We start from the raw sequence: 13,681 nt of genomic DNA, 5'->3' as shown, positions 1-13,681 counted from the left end.
AAGTAGGGGAGGGGGAATCGAACCTGTGACCTATCGTTTAAAGTACCTCAATCTTAACCACTAGACCAAAACATCTTTGGTTACTGAACTAAACTTATTGGACCTGAAAGTTAATTTATTAAGGTCAAGAAAATGCACCCTAATTAATTAAGAGACCTCATTCGTTATTGTACATGATGTGTAGCTTTTCAAAATTGAAATATTTCCTCCTCCATTAAAAAATAGTAAAATATAGTAAGTAAATCGAAACATGGAGTATTGTTGTACATTTGAACCTACTATTCGTTTTGCCAAAAATTCCAGAAAAACTTACGTGGGTCCTTCAAAAAAATATAAACATTCGTGTGTTCTCACATTTTTGGTTTACCCGTCTTTGGTAAACTCAATTACTGGTTGATAAACAACAATGGTAATGGATTTGTTGGAGAAATGAAAACGACTCCTAACTGTACACTCGATTCATGTCATTAATGTCGTTTTTTGGCTTTTTTTTACATCTTTAGTTCACATGAAGCACAATATTACATAAAATAATCTCTCTCCATCTTCATTTCCTCTTTTGTTGTCTCTTATTACTCTTTAGATTTACAACTACTAGATTGCATTTACAGCAAATTTCTTCAATATTATAGCTTCTAAATTCCAGTTTTTTTTTTCCCTTTTAAACTTTTCTTTTAAAAATTTCATCTTCTTTCTTCCTCCTGTGGGTTCTAAAAAGGGTTTTGCTGTGAAATTTGCAATCTTGGGTTTTATCTCTGAATATTTACTTCCTGAAACTAATACCCAGTTGTAGAATTTCGCCATTGTTGAAAATCTTTGAGTTTGTGGGTGTGTGAATAAACTATGCATGATTAAGCTATGGCTGGAACTTCAGCTTTACTGTCTTCTTCTATTCTGAACATGTAAGTTACTTTCTCTCTCTTCCTTCTTTCTTTCTTTGTTTATGTGAGTTTTAGGTTTATGGGTGTGTTTGAAATTGCATTTTCCCTCCATTTTGAACTATTTTTTTGTTTGATTTAATGTGGGTTTCAACTGGGTTGTTGCTGATTTTGATTGATTTTCTTTATAGATTGGCTTACTTATGAGAAATTAATTGCTGGTAATCAACATTTGTGTTTTACAAATTCATTATTTTTTGATTTTGTGTAGAAATGATGCTGCTCTTGAGTATGTTACTAATGGTTCAGTTGGTAAGAGTTCAAATACTCCGCTGAATGAGGATCAGGCCCATTGGTTCTCTCCCAAGGTAAGGTCTTTAGCCTTTAAAACTTTTGAAAGAATAGGAAATATTATGGAATTCGATGAGTTATTGTAAATATAATGAAATAAAATCGAAGGTCAGTAGAGAAATTACTGTTTTAGGTTTTTTACAGCAAGACTGAAGGCACATTCTTCTCAAGTTTGTTTTCTTGTATTATATGCTTGAAGCTGTGCCTTGTGGTGGAATAGCTTATTTTGACTTGATGTATCCGGTACTTAGTGTTACCTAATTTGTGGTACAAGAATGGGATTAGTGAATTAGGCAACATTTACCAATTCGCCTTTTTTAAATTGCATTTCATGGAGGGATCAGTTAATATTTTGTACTTCGTCTTACCTAATTTGTGGTACAAGAATGGGATTAGTGACAACATGTACCAATTGGCCTTCTTTAAATCGCATTTCATGAGGGGATTAGTGAATTAGGTAACACTGGTGAATACTCCTCAACCCGACGTCCCGACCTTGGCTGGAGACTAGAAGCATTGCAGCAAGGGACACACTATATTTTTGGCCTTAAGTTTTTTTAATCTTGCATAATTATCTTTAGTTGAAACTTTTTCTTCATAAGCTAGTAACAATCAAGGCTATTATAACTTTGTACTCCTAACATATCGTTACACGGACGTTCTCTATTTAGTTTGAAAATGTTAATTAAGAAACTAATTATTTTTATTTCATGCTAGGCGAGCAATCACATTGAAGCTGGAAACTTGGAATACTATGGCAGAGGTGATGGTGCTTTTACTTACAAATTTCAGCTTGAGGAAGATGTAAGTGTTTAGGTTAAGTAGCTGTCCTTTAGAAACACTGTATATGGATTAAATGACTTTCTGACAGCCATTTCCGTGTCCATAAAAAATTTTGACTTCGAAAATCGCAGAACTTGTAGTAACTAATCCCTATTCATTATAGAATACCCATGTTATGTCTTAAGACTTCCCTATGCAAAATTGATAGTTGGACTATTAGAAAGAGTAAAGCATACTTAAATTGCAATCTGCGAACACATGGACTCTTTGTATACTGGTTAAACAACATGGATGTTATAGTAGCCTTTTTTTTCGACATAATTGGTTAAGGAAACTCACCGTGAGTGCCGGCATCTATACCGCAAGTGTTGCACAAAGTACTCCTGGTTGTGGACTGAAGTCAAGGGACTAAAGGTTAATTTGAGGGATTTAGAAGTGCTTGCATACTCTAATCATCTAATGATGGTTCTATAGAAGTATCAGTTAACTGCGTAACACCCTCAGGTGAAAAACACGATCATGAACTGTTCTTAAGAGGATATCAGACACTTACCCTTAAGAAGTCTCCTTTCATCTATTGATGACTTCAAGGAAGAGATAACCGTATTGATTTTTGTGTCATATTACCAATCTCAGACTCACTTACTTGGTGCTGGCCTGTGGGGAAGTCTAGCATATGAATCACTATCGTTGTAAAATTACTCTTGCTTCGAAGGTCATGCTTGTCTCCTCAGGCTCAAATTTTAAGAGATTGATCCAACTTTGAAATTTTCGCCCACCTCACAAACAACTTGAGACCAATGGATGTAAGCTTATTTTCGGTGGAAATTTTAGGTGATAGTGCTTAGCTTTGCCCCTTCTTGAGTTCCATGTATGAGTTTGGATTTTTAGGACTTAGGAGTAGTCCTGTAAATCTGTAGTTGAGCTTCCTTTTGCTTCTCTGCTGGATGTGCATTATTACTGGTTTTTGACTTTCCTGGGAAAATTATTTGAAGGGGGCAGTGTGATTTTGGCTATAGAGCTTTCCAACTGGCTACATGGCTTTGATATAATTCTTGCTTTCTTATGCTCTATTGCTCTCTGTTCCTGGTTATATGCGGATAGGATTGCCATGTTACTCTTATCCCTCCTCTTTTTCTTTCTTCCCTCATATTCCCCTTGTCCTTGTTATGATTCCAAGATTTCCAGGATAATAAAAAAATTTATACTTCGTCTTCTGAACCCTTTGTTTTTGCTGTTGCTAGCACTTTCCTGGGCCAAGCCATATCAGACACTTCTTTGTCGCATGTTATTAATGAAATTTTACAGAAGAATATTCATGGTAATTTCTGACAAAGTTATCGCAGAATTTGTACTCTCTTTCTCTCCCTTTACATTCACTTAGTCTTGAATGCAGTCTTTCATGAAACACCATGTTCCAGTCATTGTGTCTGAAATCGAAGAATCTGTTACCGTATTGCATACTGACCTTCAACAAGTAGATATTACGTGCTTCTTGCATGATTTTGGAGCAGGAAGGGGTTTTTTGTTAAGGATCTGCTCGGTTGTTTTCAATGTCAGTTCACTTTTAATCTCAGGTGGTGGAAGTTGGTGGTTTACTTCTATTTTTTTTTGTTGTTTTCACCCTCATTTCAGTCATTGTCTCTTCCAAGAGATTCATATCTATGGTTTATGTTGTCCACTGTGGGTTTTGGAGGGTGGGGAGGGGGATTCAATGTCATTATGTATAGGGGGGAAAGAAGGGGTGGTTCAACAATTACCGTTAGAGGGGGTTTGATGGGATAACAAAATCTGTAGGATTACTACTTGGATTTGTCCCCATGGCGGAACAGGACTGTTCAAATCAGCCTTTGGGCTAAAATTTATAACTATTGGTAGTTTGCACTTACAGAAATGAACATGAAGAAGATAGATTTCCAAGGGATGAAAATGAAGAAACTTTACACCAACTGAGAATACATGAAAAAGCTACTAATTTTCATGGGAAACATGACCGTTGTTTTGCGTCAATCCAATTCCTTTTATCTGACTTAATGGGAGTATGTTTTGGTCAATAATGAATTAATGATAGGTATAAGTCGATTAATTATGTCTAAAACAGAACATAAAATCCTTACATAAAGCAATCTGGGGCATCAGAGGGAGATGTGTGGCTGTGCAAAAGAGCACAGCTTAGTCGTGCATCTTGTCTCTGTTGCCAAAACTTCTACAGGTCAGTAGCATGGCTGTGCTTGAGGACGAATCATCCTTGCTCTTTGTGCTTTGTGACTATCTTCTGCTTTCTTCCTTGATTCCTTAATCTAACCTCATGTTTTATGCTTCCCCTTCATCAACTTTCATGTACATACCCATAGTTGAAAAATCTCTAACATGGACTCTGCTACAATTTAAGCAATTAGTTGAATGTAGTCTTATCCAGGAAATTCTCTGTAGGATTTCAGTGGTTCCTGGCTCCATGTTTATAGCTCTCACATGAAGTGCGGGACTAATTCTGAAATTCCTAATTCCTACTCCTATGACCTAGAACATAATTCTAATTTAAGCTCATTCTTCAGGTTCAAAGTTTACAGCAGCAGTTGCAGGAGGAGAAGGAAATTCATGCGACTTTGGAACATGCTGTGGAAAATAATTTCAAGGAACTGCCTACTCGATCACACTTTCCTAAGCACGTATGTCATGTTTGCAGTTTTGTACTTCCACCATCTTTTGGTTTAGCTCATTCCGTCTTACTCATTAAAAACGACTTGCATATGTGTATTTCAGAATAGTAAAAAAATTAAACAATAACTTATTTATTGAATTGTATCTAGCCTTTGCTGAATCTGGACAAGGATAGGGACAAGACACAAGACTATATAGGTCCAGGGAGTTATATAATGACCTGACAAAACATACACAAGTCTCTTGATTCTGATAAGCTTTTTATAATATCTGGTCAAATGCTGTTCTGTATATGCGTGTCTGATCCTTTTTCGGCTTTTCCCCTCACTAAGAATTTAAGATAGGGATACTTGATACACTGTTGTGTCTGTATTCTGTAAAGTTTCGGCCCAACTAGTCATAATATGTTTTTGCTTATTTATATTACAATAATTTAGTGACGAAGTCTCTCCTCCATGAATTCTGATCACAATTGTTCTGATAACTATGTAGACAGTTGAGCTTTTGTCCAGTATAGCAGCATTAGAGGCCTCAATTTCAGAACTCGAAGAAGAGATGATCTCTCTCCATTACCAACTCAGTCAAGAAAGAAATGAAAGGAGACTTGCCGAGTACCGTTTGCAACATTCTTCTTCCAAGAAGACAGCTTCAACTTCTTGGCAGGTATCTGATGGAATATCTTCATATTTCATATGTTCGTGTTGATCTGATTCACAACATAGGTGGCCACTGTTAGGTGATTCTGTTTTGCTTTTCTAGCTCTAGAGGACCCTGGCCGAATCAGAAGTTCCCCTGTTTCCCTTTTTCTCTTTTCTTATCTAAAAGTATGCTCCCTCCAGTGTTATCTAATTCATGTCCTTTAATGTTATACTATCTATATCATTGGTATTCGAGATTGACTAGGACAAGTAATATTGCATTGTTTTATGAAGTGACAGTAGTGTGAAATAAGAAAAATTAGTTAATTGGATTGATAAAGAGATATGGAGGGGCTTTGCTTCTTATTGTGTTTCAATCGATTGATTAATGGTTTTTATTGGTTAAGGTGCATTATTATGTTGCGCACAACATTACTGTACCTAGAGGTGTGGATAAGCATACGGAAGATAGAATCGGTCCTAATTATGGTCGTCCTGCCGTAATAAGTCCCAACTATTGAATATCTCACAACAGTTCAAACTTTATGTCATATTTTATAATAGTGGTCCTTGTAGGTAAATGACCTGATATAACAGGTGATTTGGGTCATGTGTAGTTCACATGACAAGCACTTAATTACTCCATTGGTGAGTCCTTCCCTTGCTTCTTGTGAAATTCCAGCAGGTGGAGTTTTGAGCAGATTTTTCTCTAAATTTTTGCATTTTTTAATGTTGAACACTTGAACTTGAAAGTATTCTAATACAAGTATAAAATATAAGATTAATATATAGGAGTAGTTACTTTAACAAAATGGAAGCTAACATCTTCATCATTTCACTAGGCATTAGGCAAAGTACTTCTTTGGCAATTATGGTGACAGTAGCATGATCAGAATTAAGAATGTTAATCAAATTAAACAACTTGAGCACTTCAGTTAGAGATCTGTCATCTGCATTAATAAGGGTATACAAACTTTGGAAAATAACATGCTCAACACCAGAGAAAATAATCTTCTCACCCAATTCTTAAGAAAATTCTCTGCAATTTAATATAATCCTTGATTAGGTAAGGGGAAAGAGAGGGTAAGATTTACTCAATCAAACTGCCAGAAGAAGCAAATTTCCAGGAAATTAAATTTTGGTATTACGATTATGCTGCAAAATATTAAGAATTGATAGAAGGGTATTTAGAGAAAACAAATTCAGATGAGGGTTGTGATAGAATTTTATGGTAAACTGGAATTTCGCACAAAGCCGTTGAGGTGGGCATCGAGCTCCACCTTTAGCATGGATACCAAACATTCCATTTGCATCTCTGATTCTCCCTCATCTCCGCTGGGTATAGAAAGGTAATTTAGGCTATTGATGCTAAGAAGAGAGAACTCCCCAAACAATAAGAACTCCATAGAAAATTGAGGACAATATTAGAATTTCAGGAGAGAGAATGAAAGCACTATCAACAATGGAGTGATGGACAGAGAGGGGGGAAGACCCAAAAGGACAGAGAAAGATAACATGTAGCAACAAAAGATGGGTCACCGACAAGCAAAAATGGCTCTGGTACCGAGACCCATGGAGGCGTCCGACGAGTGGAAGTTGAACGAAAGAAAACTATGGTGGAGCTCTAAGCCAGTGAATGTTGCAGTGGGAGATGAAGAATGTAGTTGCTTAAACAGTAAAAATAAAAAATAAAATTGAAGAACACTTTTTACAAGCTTAGTCGGTCACCAGTCATATGGGACCACGCTCGTAAAGTATGATATAAAGTTCGTGATGTGAGATTATACAATAGTTGGGACTTATTATGGCAGGACAGCAATAGTGGGGACTATTTTTATCAATTTTTCCAATAAAGAAAGGAAGAACTTAAGGTATTCATCAAGCTTATTTAGATCATTCCAACTTATCTTTTTTTCATGGTCACAGACTCACAGTGTCTTCTATGAAGTTGCATTAACAAAACTAGGTGTTTAAGTGGACTAAGAAATTTTGGAGTGAGTCCAAACTTGTCGGAATGGAAAAAGTTTGGATTGGATCTTGAACTTGGCATTTTTGGACTCAATTACCGAGTCCAAAATATTTTGTGCTGGACTTGGACTTAGTAAATTTGGAAAGTTCAGGGTTAATTTTGAAAATCAAACCTTTTTCCACCATATGGAATTTTCCATTTTGTAGGTCACCGTGTAAAATTTTGCATAACATAATATTGGGAGGAAAAAGCTTCAAAAATTTTATCAATAAAAAATATCTTTAAAATGAGAAAAAACATCTCAAATTCAAAATTTGGACTGGACAGAATATATTGTTTTATCTGTAGTTGAGAAATGTTTACGGTGCATTTGGACTTGAATTTTCTAGTCCAAAATATTTCAGACTGAACTTAGACTTAGCAAAGTCCAATTTAGTCCATCCAAATTACACCCCTAAACAAAACTATGTGCTTCTATAGTTTAGTTTCTCTGTGAGGATTGATCAGGTATTGAAAAAGCAGTAAACTGAGAGACTGATGTTTATATTTAACGTCATTTTCTGGAAGTTACCATTAGCTGCAGTACTCTGATATGAACCACCATCTTTGATCTAAGAGATGTGCTTCTTGACAGTCCAATAATGATGCAATATTTATTTTCTGGATCGTCAAAACTTCAACACGTAATCCGACATCATGCCTTGTAATCTTCCTTGAACTTTTGTATCAAGACCTTTCAAATGTTTGAGAGCCAGGACCCTCTGAATCGTTGTTTGTGCGTCCTGTATCACCACAGGCACTACCTCCATCACAACAGTTCAATTTGTTGTATTCTGGTTGTGTCCACCAAAACAGAATATATCTTCTTGATCATCTTGGCTTTCTGGTAGAACATAAACAATCTAATTTTTGTGCTATTATAATTTTATAATAATTAATTTAATCCTCAAGACCTGTGTGAAAATCATCAGAAAGATCCATGATGATGGTGAAAATGTTAAACCCTAAAAACTAGAACTTCCATTGAGCCTTTTGTGTGTACTATGGATGACTCACAAAGTAACTGAATGCAAGGTATCATGCACAAAAGTGACGTTTATCTTCCTTCTGAAATGTTGCTTCTTGGTATCTCCTTCATGCCGTGCCTAAGCTGATAGAAGATTTCTCAAAGATGTAAATGCCAAGAATGTTACGACCACGCTTTGTACATAACTTCTTTAGACTTGAAATTTAGCTTTCTTTGAGCTGTTATATATGTGTAATCCAAAGATGTTGGAGTTCTTTTAAGATATCCGATGCATCAAATTCTTGTTCATTTTCGCTCTCCAACTCGGAATGCCTTGCAGACTATTGGGATTGTGGAAGTCATTTACTGTACCATATTTATTGTCTTCCAGATTAGCAATTATACATTAGATGGAGAGTCTTTTAACCCTCCCTTGGTACCAGTATCTCATGTCATACTGTATGATTTTTTATCATCAGTGCTACCTAGTGATTGGATCTTGGTTCTACCCAGTTGTTTCTGTGGTGATAGTATTTAACACGGGGAGATATGATTATGACATTATGTCATGCTCATACCTTCTTCTTTTTTCCGGAAGTGATTTCATGCTCTTACCTGACATAAACTAATTGATGTTTTTCAGGAGTCTCATTCATCTCCAGAAATGCATCCCAAGTATAGTAGGCCTATGAATATCGGAAAACCCACGGAGGAGCTTTCTCACAAGGGCTTATGGAATCATCCTAATCGATTATCAGAGGAGATGGTGAGATGCATGAGGAGTATATTCATCTCTTTAGCAGAATCCGCCCCTTCGTCAAGCTGTACCACGACAGATACCCCGAGTTCAGCTCATACCCATTCTTCTAATGCACCATCATGGTCATTATCTGAACACTTGATGGTTCCTATGTGGGCGAAAAGCCCACAAATTGATCTTCCCCGTGATTCTGAGGTGCTAGGAACAGAAAATACTTTTGACCCTTATAGAGTCAGTGGAAAGTTGAGTTGGCTGGAGATTGGAAGATATGGATTGGCAACTGAAGTTTCCTGGATGTCAGTTGGGAAAAGGCAGCTGGAGTATGCAGCAGGATCACTACGGAGATTCAGGTAAATAATTTCTTTTTTTTTCGTATGAAGTCACATTAGATAGTTATGCAGATGGAATTTCATCCCATTTTAAGTTCTTGTTGTCCATCCCCAAAGGCCTACAATAATAAATGGCATTGGCAATGATTGGTTTCTCTTTTAACACATTTGACAAATAAGAGAAAACATTCAACACAAGGGATTAAAAAAATAGTACTTCTTTATTCCTTTCTATGATCATAATGGACATGCTATCCAGTTCCTCAGATGAAATCTTTTATTCCCATTTCAACTTGCATGAGCCATTGTCACAAAGTAGGTTTAAACATCAAGTCATGATTATGGAGGGCCTGCTGGTTGATGCATTTTGTTTTTTCATATTTGGAGGACAGGATACTTGTTGAGCAATTGGCTAAAGTGAATCCAATCCTCCTGAGCAGTGATGAAAAGCTGGCTTTCTGGATCAACTTATATAATGCGTTGATTATGCATGTCAGTTTCTTGAATTCTGTTTTTTGTATCTTATTAGTTGAGTAATTGGGCTATTATGATGCCAAACATTACGCTTTACACTGTGCACTGACCTTATTGCAGGCTTATCTGGCATATGGGGTCCCACGAAGTGAGATGAAGTTTTTTTCGCTGTTGCAAAAGGTTTGAGCACTGTTATTCAATTTGATTCTTTAGCTTATTTAGCGGATAAGCCTGTAGATCTTCATGGGAAGTGTTTTTTTATTTGATATACATTAGTAGCAATAATTATCAGAAGACTCCTTTTCTCAAGACTAGATCATAAGCAGGCAACAGAGCTGATCAGTTGCTAGTTCTACAAAGTTCATTTGGACATCATTTTTTCTTGTAGTAGGCATTATGAGAAGAATCTGAAGATCCTTGGAGTTCATTTGCATGTGATTATTTTGATTTTTTGGAAGATAAGAAAACAGACTAAGTGCTTCTGTCTGCAGGCAGCTTATACAGTCGGCGGCCATTTATTTAGTGCTGCTGTCATCGAGTACGTGATCCTGAAGATGAGACCACCTATTCACCGCCCTCAAATTGTACGTAATCGTCGTTTCATGTCTCTGAAATTTCTTTTTTTTTTTAAATTGATTTTTCTCTGTGGCACCTGATTTATCTATTTCCACCATTAGGCTCTCCTCCTCCCTCTTAACAAGCTAAAAGTATCAGAGGAGCAAAAACAATTCACTATCGATTCTTATGAACCATATGCGGCATTTGCCCTCAGCTGTGGGATGTACTCGTCACCTGCAGTAATTTTCTCAATAACCCACCAATCTTTTCTTTAAAAGCAAAAGTATAGTTTTTTGCCACTCAGACATCTGAAGTCTCTTTCTTCATCTCCTGTCAAATGTAGGTTCAGGTGTTCACAGCGAAGAATGTCAGAGATGAACTTGAAGCAGCACAACGTGATTTTATAAGGGCTTCAGTTGGTGTGAGTAGCAAAGGCAAGTTGTTGGTGCCAAAGATGCTACACTGCTTTGCCAGAAATCATGTAGATGATTCAAAACTTGCTCAGTGGATATCGCGTTACCTACCTCAGGAGCAAGCTGCTTTCATCGACCAACACATAACTCAAAAGCGGCTGAAACTTTTTGGTTCTCGGAATTGTGCTGTCCTTCCTTTTGAATCAAGGTTTCGCTACCTATTTTTGCCTGAAATAGTTTACCAGTAACCAGCACGCTTTTTTCATTCAGCATTGATTCTGCTATATAGCACATGTCAGGCTTAAATGCTACCCAGGCCTGCAATGTAAATCAGGAATAGGAGGGTATAGACTATAGAGTGGGGACTGGGGACAATGGGTGCTTTTTTTTCCTTAGGAGTAAAATTTACATGGACTTTCTGGTAAATATAAATGTATATACATATTCAGTGTAATTGCAATATTATCAGTGCTAATAAATTTAGTTTCTCCAATTATCCGATGCACAAAATTATTTTTCAAGTACAACAGTAATTAGTGTGAACTATCAAAATTGTACAATAAACAAAACAATTTTACTTTGGAAACTATGTACACCATTTCTGGTTTAAACTCCATAAAATTTGAACAGTAGTAATCCCAGTAGAAGGTGGTTGGTTGCATGAGCCAAGTTTTTTTTGCTTTTGTCAAGTGCTATATGCTCTTGTAAACTCAATTTCTTCATATCAACTGTCTCCCCATAATCAACGGCGTTTATCGGCATCATCAAGCAAGTTGCATATATCTGAACATTCCACCAAGCTGCAGAACAAATAAATAAAATGAAAACATATAGATTTCTCTCAACTTGCTAGAACTTTGGAAAAACAGGTTCAACTAAGAGTATGATTTCTCCCATAATCTTTAAACTCCATCACTTAAATTCTCACTAAAGAGAAAGGCAAGGTATAACTCCATATACTACTATGCAAGAAAAAAATTCATAATATGGGTAGGAAAGCAAAACATCTTACCAATATTGGCGACTTCGAAATCCTTGCTTAAAGACAATGATAGGTCTGCAATCAAATACAATAGCATCAAAATGGTTGCCTCAGCTTATCTAGCAACTAAATTGGTTTGCTGCAATGCAACTAGATTTGATGATATTTATCAATGTAATAAGGCCACTCTGTCACATACAATACCCACCTCCGAACATTAAGCGGACCTTCACCAGGGGAACCATCGCCACCACGAATACAAGTGCCAACGCATTTGGTAGTACAAGACTCAGCACTCCTAGACTTTGGGCGTTGGATTCTCTTCTTTGTATTTTCCTCTATACACTCCTTGTCCATAGGGTCACAAGACTTGCCCGAAAGCTCGAGGGGTATATTGGACATGGTCTCTTCCGATGGCGGAGGTGTCGAAAGCACCACTGCAGCTGCAAGCATTCCTATGCTGCTGATAGCCTGGCAGTTCCATGCACTTCCATTGCCATTCACATTGGTGAGCTTCCATATTGAAGATGAGGAGAGAGAGTGGGAATAATGATGATGATGGTATAGGTGTATCCTCCTGTTGGAATCAAAGGACCTGACAGTTTGGCTGATGTAGCTGTTGCTGCTGCTACTACCTCCGCTATGCAACAGCAGCGTCATTTCAGGTCAGAAATGAAGGGATGGTGAGACTTGGGAACTTGTGGATCAGATTCTTCCCTTTTAGTACTACTTTCCAACTTAGATTTTGGGTATATTGTTTGTTTTTTTTTTTGGGACAACTTGGCGAATTGTATTTTGACTTGTTTAGAGGTCTATATAAGGGAAAGATTTGTACATCCAAGTTTAGTTAGAGTGTTGTTCCACTTAATTTGGAGCTCTTAAAATGAATAAAAAGTTGGAGAGTGTTTTATTCGGCATTAAAATATTATCGAATCATTAAAAAGTGTGAATCTTTGTATCATTAATTCAATAAGCGTTAATAAAAAGTCATGTATAATGGCCGAGATCATATGTCCCATTTAATGTCTCATCTTGTGTCTCATTCCCTTTTAGTTTTGCCACCTCATTAATTTGAAATTTAAAACCTTATATAATTATAGAGTGATTAAGGTGTAAAGATAAGGACAATTTGATATTGTTTAATTTGGTCTTCCTCTTGCAATAATTTTTTTTTTCTCATCAATCTAGATATCTTTAGTTGTAAAGTAAAACGAAATAGAATTGTGCATACTAATTAATATCATGTACACTGCGATGTGTGATAGAAATTGTTTTATACTTCATCCGTTTCATTTTAATCTACACACTTACACTTTTCACGCATATCAATGCAAAACTTTGAGGACATATATATTTAGTTTTGTATTTGTAAAAATTATAAAAAGTATATATTAATAAAAATACATGTGATGATGAATCTAACAAGATCCCACATGATTATATTTTCATCCCCGTATCAATCACAAATGATAGTCAAAATGAAATTTGTGAATAATGTAAAATATCAAAGTGTAACAATTAAAATGAAATGCAGGGAGTAGTAGTTATCAACGCACAAGTCCAAACTTGGTAAGGTTTGATACACTTAAAATGACTATTTTTGTGATTTTGTTGTTAGAAGAGAGTGTATTTTACCATCCGATGCCTAATTAGTCATTAGTGTATAATCAATAGCGTTGGAAAGAGGGTTATGTGCAAGAACTATATTTCCTGATTATGTGACCAATCTAGAGAATCATCATCATCAAGCAATGATTAGGAGCACAACTTTATCACCTATGAACAAGTCCTGCATCTCTTATGGTAGCATCCATAAGCAAGTTAATGGTATACTTTATATGATACTGAAGTTGGTTTTAACTAAAAAGTTTGATTGTCC

General features: G+C 36.3%; 2 protein-coding genes across 3 annotated transcripts; one reads left to right on the top strand and one right to left on the bottom strand.

Moving 5' to 3' along the window:
• The first annotated feature begins 352 nt into the window (after nt 1–352).
• On the top strand, nt 353–11,313 carry LOC104908701 (hypothetical protein). The gene is made up of 11 exons (XM_010697846.4): nt 353–902; nt 1,150–1,246; nt 1,947–2,033; nt 4,568–4,681; nt 5,166–5,336; nt 8,930–9,396; nt 9,768–9,867; nt 9,970–10,029; nt 10,341–10,433; nt 10,527–10,646; nt 10,751–11,313. The coding sequence occupies exons 1-11, from the start codon at nt 859–861 to the stop codon at nt 11,066–11,068; spliced, it is 1,671 nt and encodes a 556-aa protein (XP_010696148.2). The 5' UTR covers nt 353–858; the 3' UTR covers nt 11,069–11,313.
• LOC104908700 (hypothetical protein) lies at nt 11,290–12,584 on the bottom strand. Of its 2 annotated transcripts, none has more exons than XM_057396268.1 (3): nt 12,002–12,584; nt 11,833–11,877; nt 11,290–11,620 (listed from the first exon to the last, which is right to left on the bottom strand). In XM_057396268.1, exons 1-3 carry the CDS (start codon nt 12,460–12,462, stop codon nt 11,563–11,565), a joined length of 564 nt encoding a protein of 187 aa, XP_057252251.1. In that variant the 5' UTR covers nt 12,463–12,584; the 3' UTR covers nt 11,290–11,562. The 2 variants fall into 2 exon arrangements, with proteins under 2 accessions (XP_057252251.1, XP_010696147.2); XM_010697845.4 differs by having other exon boundaries at nt 12,011–12,577.
• Between the last annotated feature and the right edge of the window lie 1,097 nt (nt 12,585–13,681).

Source organism: Beta vulgaris, chromosome 7, assembly GCF_026745355.1.
Source record: "Beta vulgaris subsp. vulgaris cultivar EL10 chromosome 7, EL10.2, whole genome shotgun sequence".
Taxonomy (NCBI): Eukaryota; Viridiplantae; Streptophyta; class Magnoliopsida; order Caryophyllales; family Amaranthaceae; genus Beta; species Beta vulgaris.
The sequence above is the reverse complement of the archived record's forward strand: the minus strand, read 5'-3'. Positions and strand labels throughout refer to the sequence as shown.